Source organism: Hyperolius riggenbachi, chromosome 3 (genome assembly GCF_040937935.1).
Source record: "Hyperolius riggenbachi isolate aHypRig1 chromosome 3, aHypRig1.pri, whole genome shotgun sequence".
Classification (NCBI taxonomy): Eukaryota; Metazoa; Chordata; class Amphibia; order Anura; family Hyperoliidae; genus Hyperolius; species Hyperolius riggenbachi.
The window spans coordinates 86,422,854-86,435,508 of NC_090648.1; the positions used below are offsets into that span (position 1 = coordinate 86,422,854).

The 12,655-nt window shown below is 42.4% G+C and overlaps 1 protein-coding gene across 2 annotated transcripts; it reads right to left on the reverse strand.

Moving 5' to 3' along the window:
* Window positions 1-293: 293 nt before the first annotated feature.
* On the reverse strand, window positions 294-11,959 carry LOC137561032 (nicotinamide N-methyltransferase-like). Of its 2 annotated transcripts, none has more exons than XM_068272250.1 (3): window positions 11,776-11,959; window positions 7,097-7,304; window positions 294-899 (listed from the first exon to the last, which is right to left on the reverse strand). In XM_068272250.1, exons 1-3 carry the CDS (start codon window positions 11,924-11,926, stop codon window positions 476-478), a joined length of 783 nt encoding a protein of 260 aa, XP_068128351.1. In that variant the 5' UTR covers window positions 11,927-11,959; the 3' UTR covers window positions 294-475. The 2 variants fall into 2 exon arrangements, with proteins under 2 accessions (XP_068128351.1, XP_068128352.1); XM_068272251.1 differs by lacking the exon at window positions 11,776-11,959 and adding an exon at window positions 8,400-8,496.
* Between the last annotated feature and the right edge of the window lie 696 nt (window positions 11,960-12,655).

Here is a 12,655-nt window from a genome sequence, read left to right on the forward strand (position 1 = left end):
TAAATCGTCGCCCTACGCCTTTTAGTTTTCTCTATTTTCGCGATTGAAATCGCGGCCGCTGCAATTTCAGTCGCGAAAATAGCGAAAACTAAAAGGCGTAGGGCGGTGGTTTATATATCATTGGAAAGAGGAGAAAGAGAGCTTTAAAATGATATGCATCTTTCCATAGTTTCTGCACTGCTCGGAGTCCCTTTAAGCAGTACAACACACACGCTTAGGGGGTACTTGGACATTTCTTCTTTAATCTATTGCAATAAGATTTTGGATTAAAAATATGCAAATCGATGCACACATGAGCCTGAATATGTATTTTAATTAATCAAAAGCATAAAGGAATGGACATGCTTATATTGGGTACTTTTAACTAATATATAGGTATCCAGGGGTACTTGAGATGTGGTTATTCACATTATTGGGTACTTAGCAAAAAGGTGTACAAGCTATAATAATGTTGAGAAATACTGTCTTATCTAAGCTACTTATTTTTGCATGCTTCAATAAACAACATTCCTTTATAATCAGATAAATCATTCAATGCAATCCTTGGGAGCACTTCACGCTGGGTGACAGTAAGTCCCTCCTTAGCAAGGGCCTTTTCCACAAAATTTGCATTATTATTAAACAGATGCATCCGCTGATTCCCCACCATATAATATGTGCCCCCTACAACCCCAATTAAAAACAGGCGTCCTCCAGGTTTCAAACACGCCAAGATCTTCCTCAGGTTGCTCTGGTACTTTGTCTCATCAGGGCTGATGACCTCCAGGATCCAGGCCGAGGTCACGCCGTCAGCTTGTGGAAGCTGCAGGGGGTCGGTGAGATTTTCTTTCTCTGTGTCACATCTCACAACCTGTTTGATCAGCGACTTCAGGAGAGTATCTTTCATTTCCAACTCTTTGCTGAAAAATGAGTAAAATAGTTTAAAACGCTGATTTTACAATATTCTTAAATGTAATCATGTTGAAAGCAGGTGCAGAAAGAGAGTGACCAAGATTGCCCCTGACCCCTCTCACCCTACTTACTCCATCTTCCAGCCAGGGGCGTAACTAGACATCACTGGGCCCCCCTGCGAAACTTTGGATGGTGCCCCCCCGACCCCCTCGCTTTCTGTACAGGAAAACTGAGGACCAATGTGTTTTCCCCATGCAGATAATAACACTTAGGGTCATATGCAATTCAATTTTTCACCTGAGTTTTCTCTTAGATGACATTTTGAAATGTGTCAATAAAATGACTTTTAAACCATAAGCAAACAAAAACAGGCTCAAAACTATTTTGATAGTACTTTTTACCTACTTTTTGATACTTTTTCTATTGAAAAGTGCTAAAATGTTGTTTTAAATCAAAGCTTAACATTTTTGTCATAGGAGAAAACTCAGGTGAAAAAGTGAATTGCATATGGGCCTTAGACTTAAAGGAAACGTCAGGCAATCCATGCTACCCCAGATCTACTTACCCGGGGCTTCCTCCAGCCTCTTGCAGCCGACAAGTCCCTGGTTGCAGCTCTGCTCCCAGTACATACATACACACACAGCCTTATTATTTTACTACATGAGAGCACATGCTATATGGAGGAACAACAATGACATGCTGAACATAAGATATAGTATTTACTGTAACTTTGGCAAAAAACATTCAGAATGTCACAAGCTCTCAATGAAGCAGCAACAGAGACAGACATCAATCTCCACTCCATTGAGTTGTAAAAGTATTCAGAGGCCATAAAGTCATTAGCCTGTGTGTTAAGAATCTAGGAATCCTTTTGCTGAAAAGGGAAAGTCTACAACTTTTTTCAAAATGTGACTCCTTTGTTTGTAAAGTCTTTGACAAGTTTAGCTGCAGTGTGAGACAGATGTTTTTTATGAACCCTAGGGAGCACGGACAGTGTACAAATTCCAAAGTGTGTATGATTCCTTATCTGTGTGGTGGACACATGCAGTCAATATAACAATGCTGTGAGAGCAGAATACATTTTTTTTCCATGCCCTTAGCTGTCAGTCTCTCAAACTTTTCTCCCCACGGGCCCCCTGTGGCGTCTGGGCATCCCTTGCAGGGTCTATTGTTACGCCCCTGCTTCCAGCTCATGCCTTCAGGAGTAAGAGTCTGTTCAATTGCAACTAAAACCTCTGGACACAGAAACAGCTTTTTCTGTTGGTGGTAGTCATGCCTAGTGCAGAACCATGCTAGATCTCCTAGGACTTGAAAGCAATCAGCACAGAACTGAAAATGATCACTTCTCACCCTGTTCACTGCCACTATGACTTCCATACTGTCCAGTGGTGGACAAAGCCAACAGTGGGCCCCTGTGCAAAATAAACGAAGGGGCCTCATGTGATTGGTCATAATCATAACAGATTACGGTTGGATCTAAATAATGTTGATAACATAAAAGTGCATGAATCCAGGTTACATTCTGTGGGCACGGTGTTAATGTATGCCATACTTGTGTATGACTGGACCACAAGTAAATATCACTGTTCCTCCTGGTTCTCAGAGATAAATACACAGAGAAGAGCCTACAGAATAATGCCCTAACTGTGGTGCAATAGCATGGGCCCTAGAGGGCATGGGGCCCCTGTGCGGCTGAACGGCCTGCACGGGCCTATGTCTGCCTCTGATACTGTCCATGACTTGTAATATATATACTGTCTGTCCTTGAATTCTTACGTTTGTGTCTCTTAAGCAACTGCCAAGTCAAATTCCTTGTAAGTGCAAACTTACTGGCCAAATAAATTGATTCTGATTCTGAAAAATAGACCTCTAGCACAAACATTTTTTTGGATGGGGGAAGGGTTTAGTTTAGAAATGTATTTATGGACTGTGAAGCAGTTAGGTTACTGTGTGGCACATGCAGTAGTTCAAAATGACACGGTTTTACGATTCACTTCAAATTATAGCAAAGTCCCCAGTATTTGGCTCCAGCGGGGATCGCCTGATGCCAGATACATGTACTTGCCGGCTACTTGAGCAACCAGCCAAAAAAATAACTTACCTCCCCCCTGTGCAAAATAAAATACTCACCAGCTATCCAGCGAGTGTCCGGTGCTGTCTTTTACCCTTCCTGTAGCTCGTAGTGGATTTCCGAGATCCTCGTGCAGAGCTTCCAGCATGTCACCTGACCCGCGTCAGGTCATGTGACACACCGGGAGCTGTGCACGGATGCTGTAAAGCCACTAGGAACTGCAGGAAGGTTAGAAGACGGTGCTGGACACTCACTGGACACTTGGTATTTTTTGTCCTCCAAAACCCTAAAATCATAGTCCCCGCTATCCCATCAGGCATGCCAGTTAGCAGGGGCGTACCTGGGTAAAATAGAGCCTATGGCAAACACTGAAACTGCGCTCCCCGGTCAGAGCCCCCTTCCCCTCTAAAGACTGCATGCTTTCTAACGTACAGTACATGTGTTATGGTTGCCTGTGTTCTTTGGCTTGGGGTATTTCTGAAGTTATTCCCTCTCTGTCCTCTTTTCAAACACTAAGTTAAAAGCGTCCTACATACATAAGCTAAGTAGCCATGTTCCCCAAATAAAAGAATTAATCTGATTTGAGGTCTGTGTGACGGGGAGGCACAGGGCAAGCATGGTGGGGCAGCACAGAAGGCATGGCACCCTTGCTGCTGTGGCGCCCATGGCATGAGCCATGCCTGCATCCCTCTAGATACACCTCTGCCAGTTAGTTGAGACATCTGGTTTCCTGAGTTCCAGAATACAGGGATTTTCAGTAACACGTTTCATGGTTGATCATAAAAGCAGTCACAATGAGCAAACAAATTATAACCATCTGAATTTTTTATCAAACATATCATCACCATCACTCATGCAATCGATTTTTTAATCAATATTACAGATTTGTTATTGATGTATCAATTCCAAAAAAACCTAAGGTTTCTTATTTGACGTAAACTTGGAAGATTGTAAAGGCAAAAAGTCTGATACTTACCTTTGGAGAGAGAAGCCTTTAGTAGAGAGAAGCCTTTAGAACCTTCAGAGGCTTCCCATGTCCTCCTCCATCCCTCTCTTCCTGCACTGGGAACCCCAAGTTCCATGGAGCTCGCCCACTCTGCGCAATGCTGGGCCCATTAGACTCCGTGGCCAGATATTCTCTTCAGTGCGCACCGTTATATATACCTGGAGGCAATCTCATCAATAGAGATGGCCCGAAAGTGCACATTGTATTATTCCTGGCAGTCAGTGCATACCTTTCACTTGAATGGTACTTTTTGAATTAGTGCAAAAGTTATTTTGAAGATTAAAAATGATCTCCTGGGAGTAAAAGAAGGATGGTGATTGGTGGTTAACACAGTAACCTCTGAGAATCTAAAAGATGAGAGAGGCAGGGAGCCCAAACATGCAATATCATTAGTACAGGTTAGTATAATGTAAAGAAAATTATTATATTTACAAAGGTGATTTCAAGAAGTTACAACTATCGTCAGAGCCTGTAGGATATGACAGTCCACGCTCAATATTCCAGGGCCCATAAGCAATTAAAGTGTACAGTACCTGAGATGGGCTATTTAAAAGATTTGATACTTACCCGGGGCTTACTTCAGCCCCATGAGCAGCAATGCGTCCCTCGCCGTCCTCCCGAGTGCCTCCGTTCGCCTGGTATCAGTCCCGGTAATCTGACTCAGTCACAACGGTCGGCTCGATGCATCGGTGCTCATAGGGCTGGAGGAAGCCTCGGGTAAGTATAAAATCTTTTAAATAGCACATCCTAAGTTTACTTCAACTTTTTCTCCTCAGTTTTCTCCTAGGACAGTGATCTGCAAACTTGACTCTCCAGTTGTTAAAGTACTTCCGAGGCCAAATTTACAACAACAAAAAAAAGTTAGATACCCGCATTACTTTGGAAGACACACCCTCCGTGTCGTTCCGCCGGTTCCCCGCTGATCAATCCGAACGGCTCCCGACTGCAACGCCCAGGTCGGGCTCTCCTGCCTGCACAAAGATGGCCGCCGGAGCTGGCTGCGGCTGCTAAGTCCGCATAGCCACGAGTGCGGCTGCGCAGCTCTAGGGCCAACCCCCCGATCCACGCTACAGGCTGTTTCCTGTAGCGTGGATCGGAGGGTTGGCCCTAGAGCTGCGCAGCCGCACTCACGGCTATGCGGACTGCCGGCCGCGGCCAGCTCCGGCAGCCATCTTTGTGCAGGCAGGAGAGCCCGACCCGGGTCGTGCGGGTCAGGAGCCGTTTGGGGGGCTATTGAGCGACGGGGACCCTGCGGAACGGCATCCTCCGTGTCTTCCAAAGTGATGCAGGTATCTAACTTTTTTTATCTTTTTTGTAAATTTGGCCTCAGAAGTCCTTTAAGGAACTACAAGTCCCACAATGCATTACAGGAGTCTGACAACAACCACAGTCATGATTCACAAAGGCAAATGCATTGTGGGAGTTGTAGTTCTTTAACAGCTGGAGAGCCAAGTTTGCAGTTCACTGTCCTAGGAGATAGTTTTTCATCTTCTCTTTAAAATAACTTTTCCACATTTTGCAATTGAAAAAAGTACCAAAAAGTATGTGAAGAGGTACTATCAAAATTATTTTTAGTATTTTCTTGTTTGCTGGTGGCTTAAAAGGCATTCTATTGACAAGATGTGAACTTATTATCGCCTAGTAGAAAACTCAGGAGTAAAAGGGAATCGCGTATGGGCCCAGGTCTGTTGTGCAAGTGCTGCTCGGTCGCTCTCCTTAAAATTTTTAGGGACACATTAAAGTGTTAAAAAAAACCTATAAAACTCTGGCAGGGGTAAAAATAATTTAACTTTGGATAAATGTAATTAATTCAAGCACATAAGGACAATGCATTTCACGGGTGCTGTCCCACTTCTTTAGGTCAATGAAGTGCCTCTTCTGATGGCTAGTGTGCCGGTTCAGGTGAACCAGCTGATGGGCTTTGTCCCACTGTGCCAGGGGAACTCGGCATCTCCAGAAGCCGCTGCAGAACCAATCCTCTAAGACTGGTTGATTACCATGGTCTCATAGCGTGGTGTGGGCTGCAGTCAGGGGGCGTAACTTAAAATCACTGGGCCCCCCTGCAAAACTATTGTATGCCCCCCCACCCGCTTTTGGCACAGGTAAACTGAGAACTAGTGTTATTCAATTGGCTAGTGCACACTTGAATGTGTTTTTCCCATGTAGATAAAAACTGACAGCAGCGAAGCACTGCACACATTTTCTCTTTCAATCACATTCTGTAATAAAACATGCATGTTTTCACACATACAGAAACACATGGTGTGCCGAAAATGCTTACAGAAAAACATACACAGAAATAGAAAAGTGTGCTCCCAGCCTCAGCTTATTACATTCACTCTGCCCATCTCTAATGGAGCAAAACTGGCTCTGCAGACTTCTCCAGTATCACTACAGTACATAGCACTTGGGGAGGGGGTGGATGGGCTGAGGGCAGGGCGCTGTACACAAGACCCTGCTGAACACTGAATAGGGACTGTCTACAAATCTTTGTCTACAAAACTTTGTATGATTCCTTCTCAGTGGCTGAGCAGTTGCAGTCATTACCTCACCACTCTGCTGGTGCCACTTTTTTTTTTACCTCCCTGCACTGGCTCCGGCACCTGCTGAGCAATGCTCCTCACATGCACTCACTGCAGCCCATCCTGTGAGACTGTGGTGATCAACCAGCCTTAGAGGAACGGTTATGCAGTGGCTTCCGGAGATGTCGAGTACCCCCAACACAGTAGGACAAAGCCATCAGCTGGTTTACCTGAACAGGCACACAAGCCTTCAGAGGAGGCTCATAATTGACCTAAAGAAGCGGGCCACCACTCGTTATATGCACTGTCCTTATGTGCTAGAAGAAATAGATATTTTTACAATACATTTGGTTTGTTCTTCAAAAGTGGTAAAGCACATTGCCTCCCACTTCTAAGTAATAATTATTGCCACAGTGTTTACCTGGGGAGCCTCCTCCTGTGCTGTTTAGATATCTCCTAGGAGAAAACCAAGGAGATAGAGTGAATTGGATCCTGCCCATTGTGTCTTTCTGCTTTATGATATTCTAGGGGGCGTATACTCACTATTGTTTTATCCTGTATTGCATTACAATTGTCATGAGTTAAACATCCACCAGTCTATTTTACCTGTCTCCGAGCAGAGCTGTCACGTCTAACAAGGATTTGGGCCAATTAAAAGCTTCAGTGTGCCCATTCTGCCATTTCCGCAGCTCTAAAATGCACCTCTCGCTAAACCTCAACAGCACGATCTCTTTGAAGGAGTTGCACATTGGGTAGAGAAAATGGACTAATGGGCCAATACTGATGTCCATGAGAAGATCTCCTTTCATCTTACCTACAGAGGAAAACACACAAGAACTTAGGAAATTACGGTACAACCATAGAGAAAAACAGTATTTAATCCAGAATCTTAAACAAGATCCCCTCCACAAACGTAATTTTTTTGAAAGAAAAGAAGAGGAAATCTAGTTGACATTAAGAAAACTACTAATATGAGTGGATGGTCAATCTAGCCACCTTTGGGAGTTGTCTACAAAGGACTTCTGCTTGCATTCAGCTTGGCACCTGTTGATGTCCTAGCTATGCTAATGAATGGGAAACATAGGTCAAGCTAAAGTTCATCTGAAGCCAAATTGGTTCACTGAAAGTCTATCTAATGTCTCACTGATGTCAAACGGAAATTAAAACTCTATGTGGATAAGCCTTTGGGTTTTGTCTAACCAGGTTTTAAAAATTTGAATATTTTTTTAATGACCTATTGATGTCCTGCAAGGTAGAAAGAGTAAGGCTTGCACACCATCAATGCATCATTCTGGGTGCATGACAAGTGATTTGATTAATCACGACAAGTCTAATACGTCCAAGGATTGTCAGCACAATTTTAATGTCTGTTATTCCTTATCAGTGAGGGTTACACTATAATCCGACTAGGGTCTGACAAGACAGAAACTGTCACTTGCATGCTTCAAGTTTAACTCTTTCAGGCACAAAAAGTCAACCCCCATCGCCTACACCCTAGTTATTTGTGTGCTGGTGTTAAGTACATTCATATGTTTATCTCCTCATTACAGCACAATACCATGAACAGAAACATCTAGATTGCATGGAGTTGTTTAGGTAAAACTCCAGTCAGAAATTATTTTATTACAAGAACAGTTTTCCATTGAGTCGGATATGGTTAGAACATTTGTTACCCACTATGCACCATTACTGAATATGCAAATTAACTCTGCTATCTGTGTGTTAATTAGGAAGTGATAGTGGAATTTGGATTACTATTAAGTTTTTGTCTTGATCCTCGACCTCTAATCAGGGACGGTTTTAGACTTTTTCTGCCTGAGACAAACTTGTGAGGATCCAACCCCCTACCCCCATTTTGAATGCTCCCACAGCACCAGACAATTTACCCTGCTTCATTTAATGTTCTCACATGACACGCTGTAGCTCAACAAAATTGCACACTTGCTGGCTGCGATTCTGTGACAAATTAAATGTTCACCCTCAGCCATCGGCAATCCTCCATTTCTCCACAGTCGGGACAGCAGTGCCACCTCCTCCCTTCTGCTGTGTAAGGCCTTTTTCCACGGGCAGTTGAACTGTGTGTTTAGCAAGCAGTTACCAGGCAGCAGTGAGCAGTCACCAGGCAGCAGCAAGAAGTTGTGAGAGTTTGAGAGGCATTTCACTGCCTATCAACTGCCCATGGAAAAGAGGTCTAAGTCAAATGAAACACTGCTGCTCCCCCTCCTCACTCACTATCAGACTCCTCTCACAGCACAACAAGCTGTTTTTCCCCAATGAGGACCTCTTCACCTTGTTCTCCTCTCACTTCTCCTCCTACTCTGTACTGTGTATACACTTATATCATGCAGTCAAACATGCCATCCCTGTAATCTCTGCCGCCTGATGCAAATGTTTCACCTTGCTTCATGAGAGAACTGGCCAAGCCTCTAATATTTTGAAAACTGTAAAAAACAACAGCAAAAGCACCCTTGACCATGCATATATTTTTATTAATTAAAAAAAATACTCAATTGCTCTTACAAGATTCCATAGTCCTACTGAGCTAAACAGCATCAATCCAGGTCTCACAGTAACTGCTTGTCTAACTAACCATGGGGAAAAGGGGGAGGGACAGAAGCCTTCCAGGGTACACCCCCTACATGAAGTCTTATGTTGTGAGTCACATTTCCAGAACAAGTTTTCTGATTAGGGGGTTCTTTCTGATCAGATGTCAGATTCCACTGGACGCATAGTTGTTACTGTACATGCATGTGATGAATAGTGATCAACAGTACTGTAGGTTAACCACTTAAGCCCACAGGGTTGACATTTTTTTGCATCTGAGCAACTTTCACCTCCCATTCATTTGCCAATAACTTTATCACTACTCATCACAATTAATTGATCTATATCTTGTTTTTTCCGCCACCAATTAGGCTTTCTCTAGGTGATACATTTTGCTGAGAATTAATTTATTCTAAATCCATTTTAACAGGAATATTAAGAAAGACATGGAAAAAAAATCATTATTTCTCAGCTTTTGGCCATTATAGTTTGAAATTAATATATGCTACCATAATTAAAACCCATGTATTTTATTTGCCAATTTGTCCCGCTTATTACACCATTTAAATTATGTCCCTATCACAATGTATGGCGCCAATATTTTATTTGAAAATAAAAGTGCATTTTTTCAATTTGCGTCCATCACTATTTACACGCCCATAATTTAAAAAAATTATATTGATATACTCCTTTGACATGCATATTTAAAAGGTTCAGACCCTTAGGTAACTATTTATGTTTTGTTTTTTATTATTGTAATTTTGTTTATTATTAAAAATTTTATTTGGGTATTTTTTTGATGTGGGAGGTAAACAGCTGATTTTAAATGTTAAAAAATGTATTTATTTAATAAAAAGTGGTTGTGAGTGTAGTTTTACTATTTGGCCACAAGATGGCCACAGTCAAAAAGTACTGGGAGCGATTGATCTCGCTCCCAGGAAGAAGAATGAAGATGGGGAACTTTTTGAACTTAGAAAAACCGCAGCGTCTGTTGAGAAGCTGTCGGCTTTTCTGCGGGGGGCTTCGATCAGTGAAAGGGATCTATAATCCCTTCCATTGATTGCTGGGCTAATGGCCGGGAGCGTGCGCAACCCGCGGAAATGCACGCAGCCCAACTGGATGAGAATATTAGTCCAGTTGGGCTTAAGTGGTTAAGGGTGCACATACATCGATCTTGCAGACTGGTCTACCATTCAATTTGAGAACTGTTGCCACAATATGTCCGCCCAATTGATCTGGTGGTAATGACGGTCAACATTACGACGCATTAAATTAGAGAGGGAACTATCTAATGGTCAATCTGGTGGCACATTGAGTGGCCACCTTGAACATAAGCATGACAGCCAGGAAATAAAACAACCTATATATTCTTCTCTCAGCTGGGTTTCTTCAAAACCAGGATAGTCAGCCATAAAATCAAATTCCATTTACCCACTGGTCTGTGTTTATTATGCAGTCTACAATCTGACCCTGCGATGCAAGCATTCCAATATAATCATAAATGTTTCTGCTGTAATACATCTTATCTCAGTCAGTCTGGCTCTATTTGGTACATTGCCAAGCAGAGGGAAGCTTGTTATCTCCCCTCCCACATTCCTGCTCCTCACTGATTGGCTGAGGGCAGTTCAGTGTGAAGCTGCTGAAATACAATCTATGTGGTGCTCACGTGTTTACAAAGCAAGCTAGATATGACATTGCAGCTTTTAGGAGAAAAAAAGAGTAAGGGAGGAAATGACATCAGAATTGGCTTCAGTCATAGGCAGAAGATGAAAATGCCTGAAACTGTTTTCTCTTTATTTACTATATACAATTCACTGAAATCAAATCGTGGACAGTACAATACATGTAATGTAAGTAGAGCAAGTAATTATCTACATATATATGTGGTTTTTTTCCTGGGATAGTATGGCTGACCCTGCTGCTTTAAACCCTTGAGGGAAAAGGGAGAACAACGGGGTCTGCTGAATCTTCAGTGGAAGCAAAAATACCACTGCCAGTTCTCAACGGTGGTGCCATCCTTACCTTGTGGAGAATATTTCTAATGTCCTTTCTTGCCTCTTGGGCAGGAAGTGAGGGTAAATCTTCCCACTGGGAACTCTGATTACAGTTAAAGTTAACCTGAGGTGAAAACAGACTGATGAGATAAAAATGTGTATCTATCTGTCTACTCCTAAAAAGGACTTCTTTAGATATCCCTATGACTAAGGAACAATTGTAGCTCTGATAAGCGTGAGCTTCCATGTCTCTGTCCCTAACTATGGTGAAATAAAGATTGGACTCTTTTAACCTTCCAGTTGGAATGGAAGTATGCCCTGGTTTTGTTTTACGTTTAAAACTTGCAAAGCTGAATTAATGTTTTATAGTCTCTGCTCAATGACTGTCTATTAAGCTAAAATCTATGAAATACTGAACTTTATTTTATCTATCCCCTGCTCTCTGCAGGAAAAAGTTTTATGGTTGTAATTCCTCATCATTAAGGGTTACACTATAATCCGACAAGGATCTGATAAAACTGAAACGGTCACTTGCATGCCTGAAGTTTAACTCTTTCAGGCACCAAAAGAAAAAAGAAACACAGGCTAGTTATTTGTGTGCTTGGCACTGTACATACACATGTCACCATGGGCACACATTTAAATTCTAAACAACAGTTTGAGCCTTCCCCATGCAAAAAAGGGAACAAATAAAAAAAAATAATTAAAATAAATATGCTGGTGTTTTCTTTGAAATAGTGTACATACCAGAGGTACACGCTTGAGTCATTTTTTCTATCGGAAACTTCATTGTTTCAATCCCAAATGACATGGGAGGATCTCCAGGAAAATATGCTCGAAGAAATGCTTTTGAGTCAAACCCATCTTTAGCATATATTTTGCTTTGGGTGAGATTCATCTTTCAAAAAGCGGGATGATGCTTACGTCTTGGTCGTTATTGTACTCAGGATGATAGCTGAGGGTCCTGTGTTTATATAGAGCTGCGTGTAAGTCACATGTCACACCCAGGAGCGTGTACCCATCATGTGATCCTGACTATTACACAAAAAACATTCTCAATTGTTTCTTTCCCATGGCTGTTTGTGTCAAAGGCATCTCAGTAAACATCAGCACTCCGGCATCAGGATGTGTGGTTATGGAGGATCCTGTCAGCAGGTGAGGTTAATAGAGTCAGATAATGATAAACACTACAAGTGGGATAATGTGAACCAAAGCTGAAATATGTTGTGTATTCCTATAATATAATAGTTAAAGACAACCCGAGGCCAACCTAAGCACAAAATATTAGATTCTTACCTTTGTAGAGGGAAGCCTGCCCAGGACCCTCTTGAAGTTCAAATCTGAGCCAGTGATGACTGAAAATGCCAATATTATTTTTGCCCTATTTTCACGAAAAGAATAATAATTTTCGATTCAACAAGCAATTCGGCGCGGCGGGTGGCGGCATGATCGCATACTACACGCAGCTAGCAAAGTGCTAGCTGCGTGTAGGAAAAAAAAATTAAGTTGGCACAGCGGGGCCTGAGAAATCCTCCTACACAGGTTACCCCGAGCTGAGCTCGGGATAACCGGCAAGGAGGTTAATAGCAAAGCTCCCTTACCATTTAGAATCACCAAATTTGCAGGG

Bases quoted from the DNA above. Each gene is read 5' to 3' on its own strand.
- LOC137561032 (XM_068272250.1), bottom strand. From the start codon at position 11,926: ATGAATCTCACCCAAAGCAAAATATATGCTAAAGATGGGTTTGACTCA. The intron at 7,305-11,775 runs GTATGTACACTA...TTTCCTCTGTAG, and splicing joins GACTCAAGCGTGTACCTCTG to GTAAGATGAAAGGAGATCTT. The intron at 900-7,096 runs GTAAAATAGACT...CTCATTTTTCAG, and splicing joins ACAGCTCTGCTCGGAGACAG to CAAAGAGTTGGAAATGAAAG.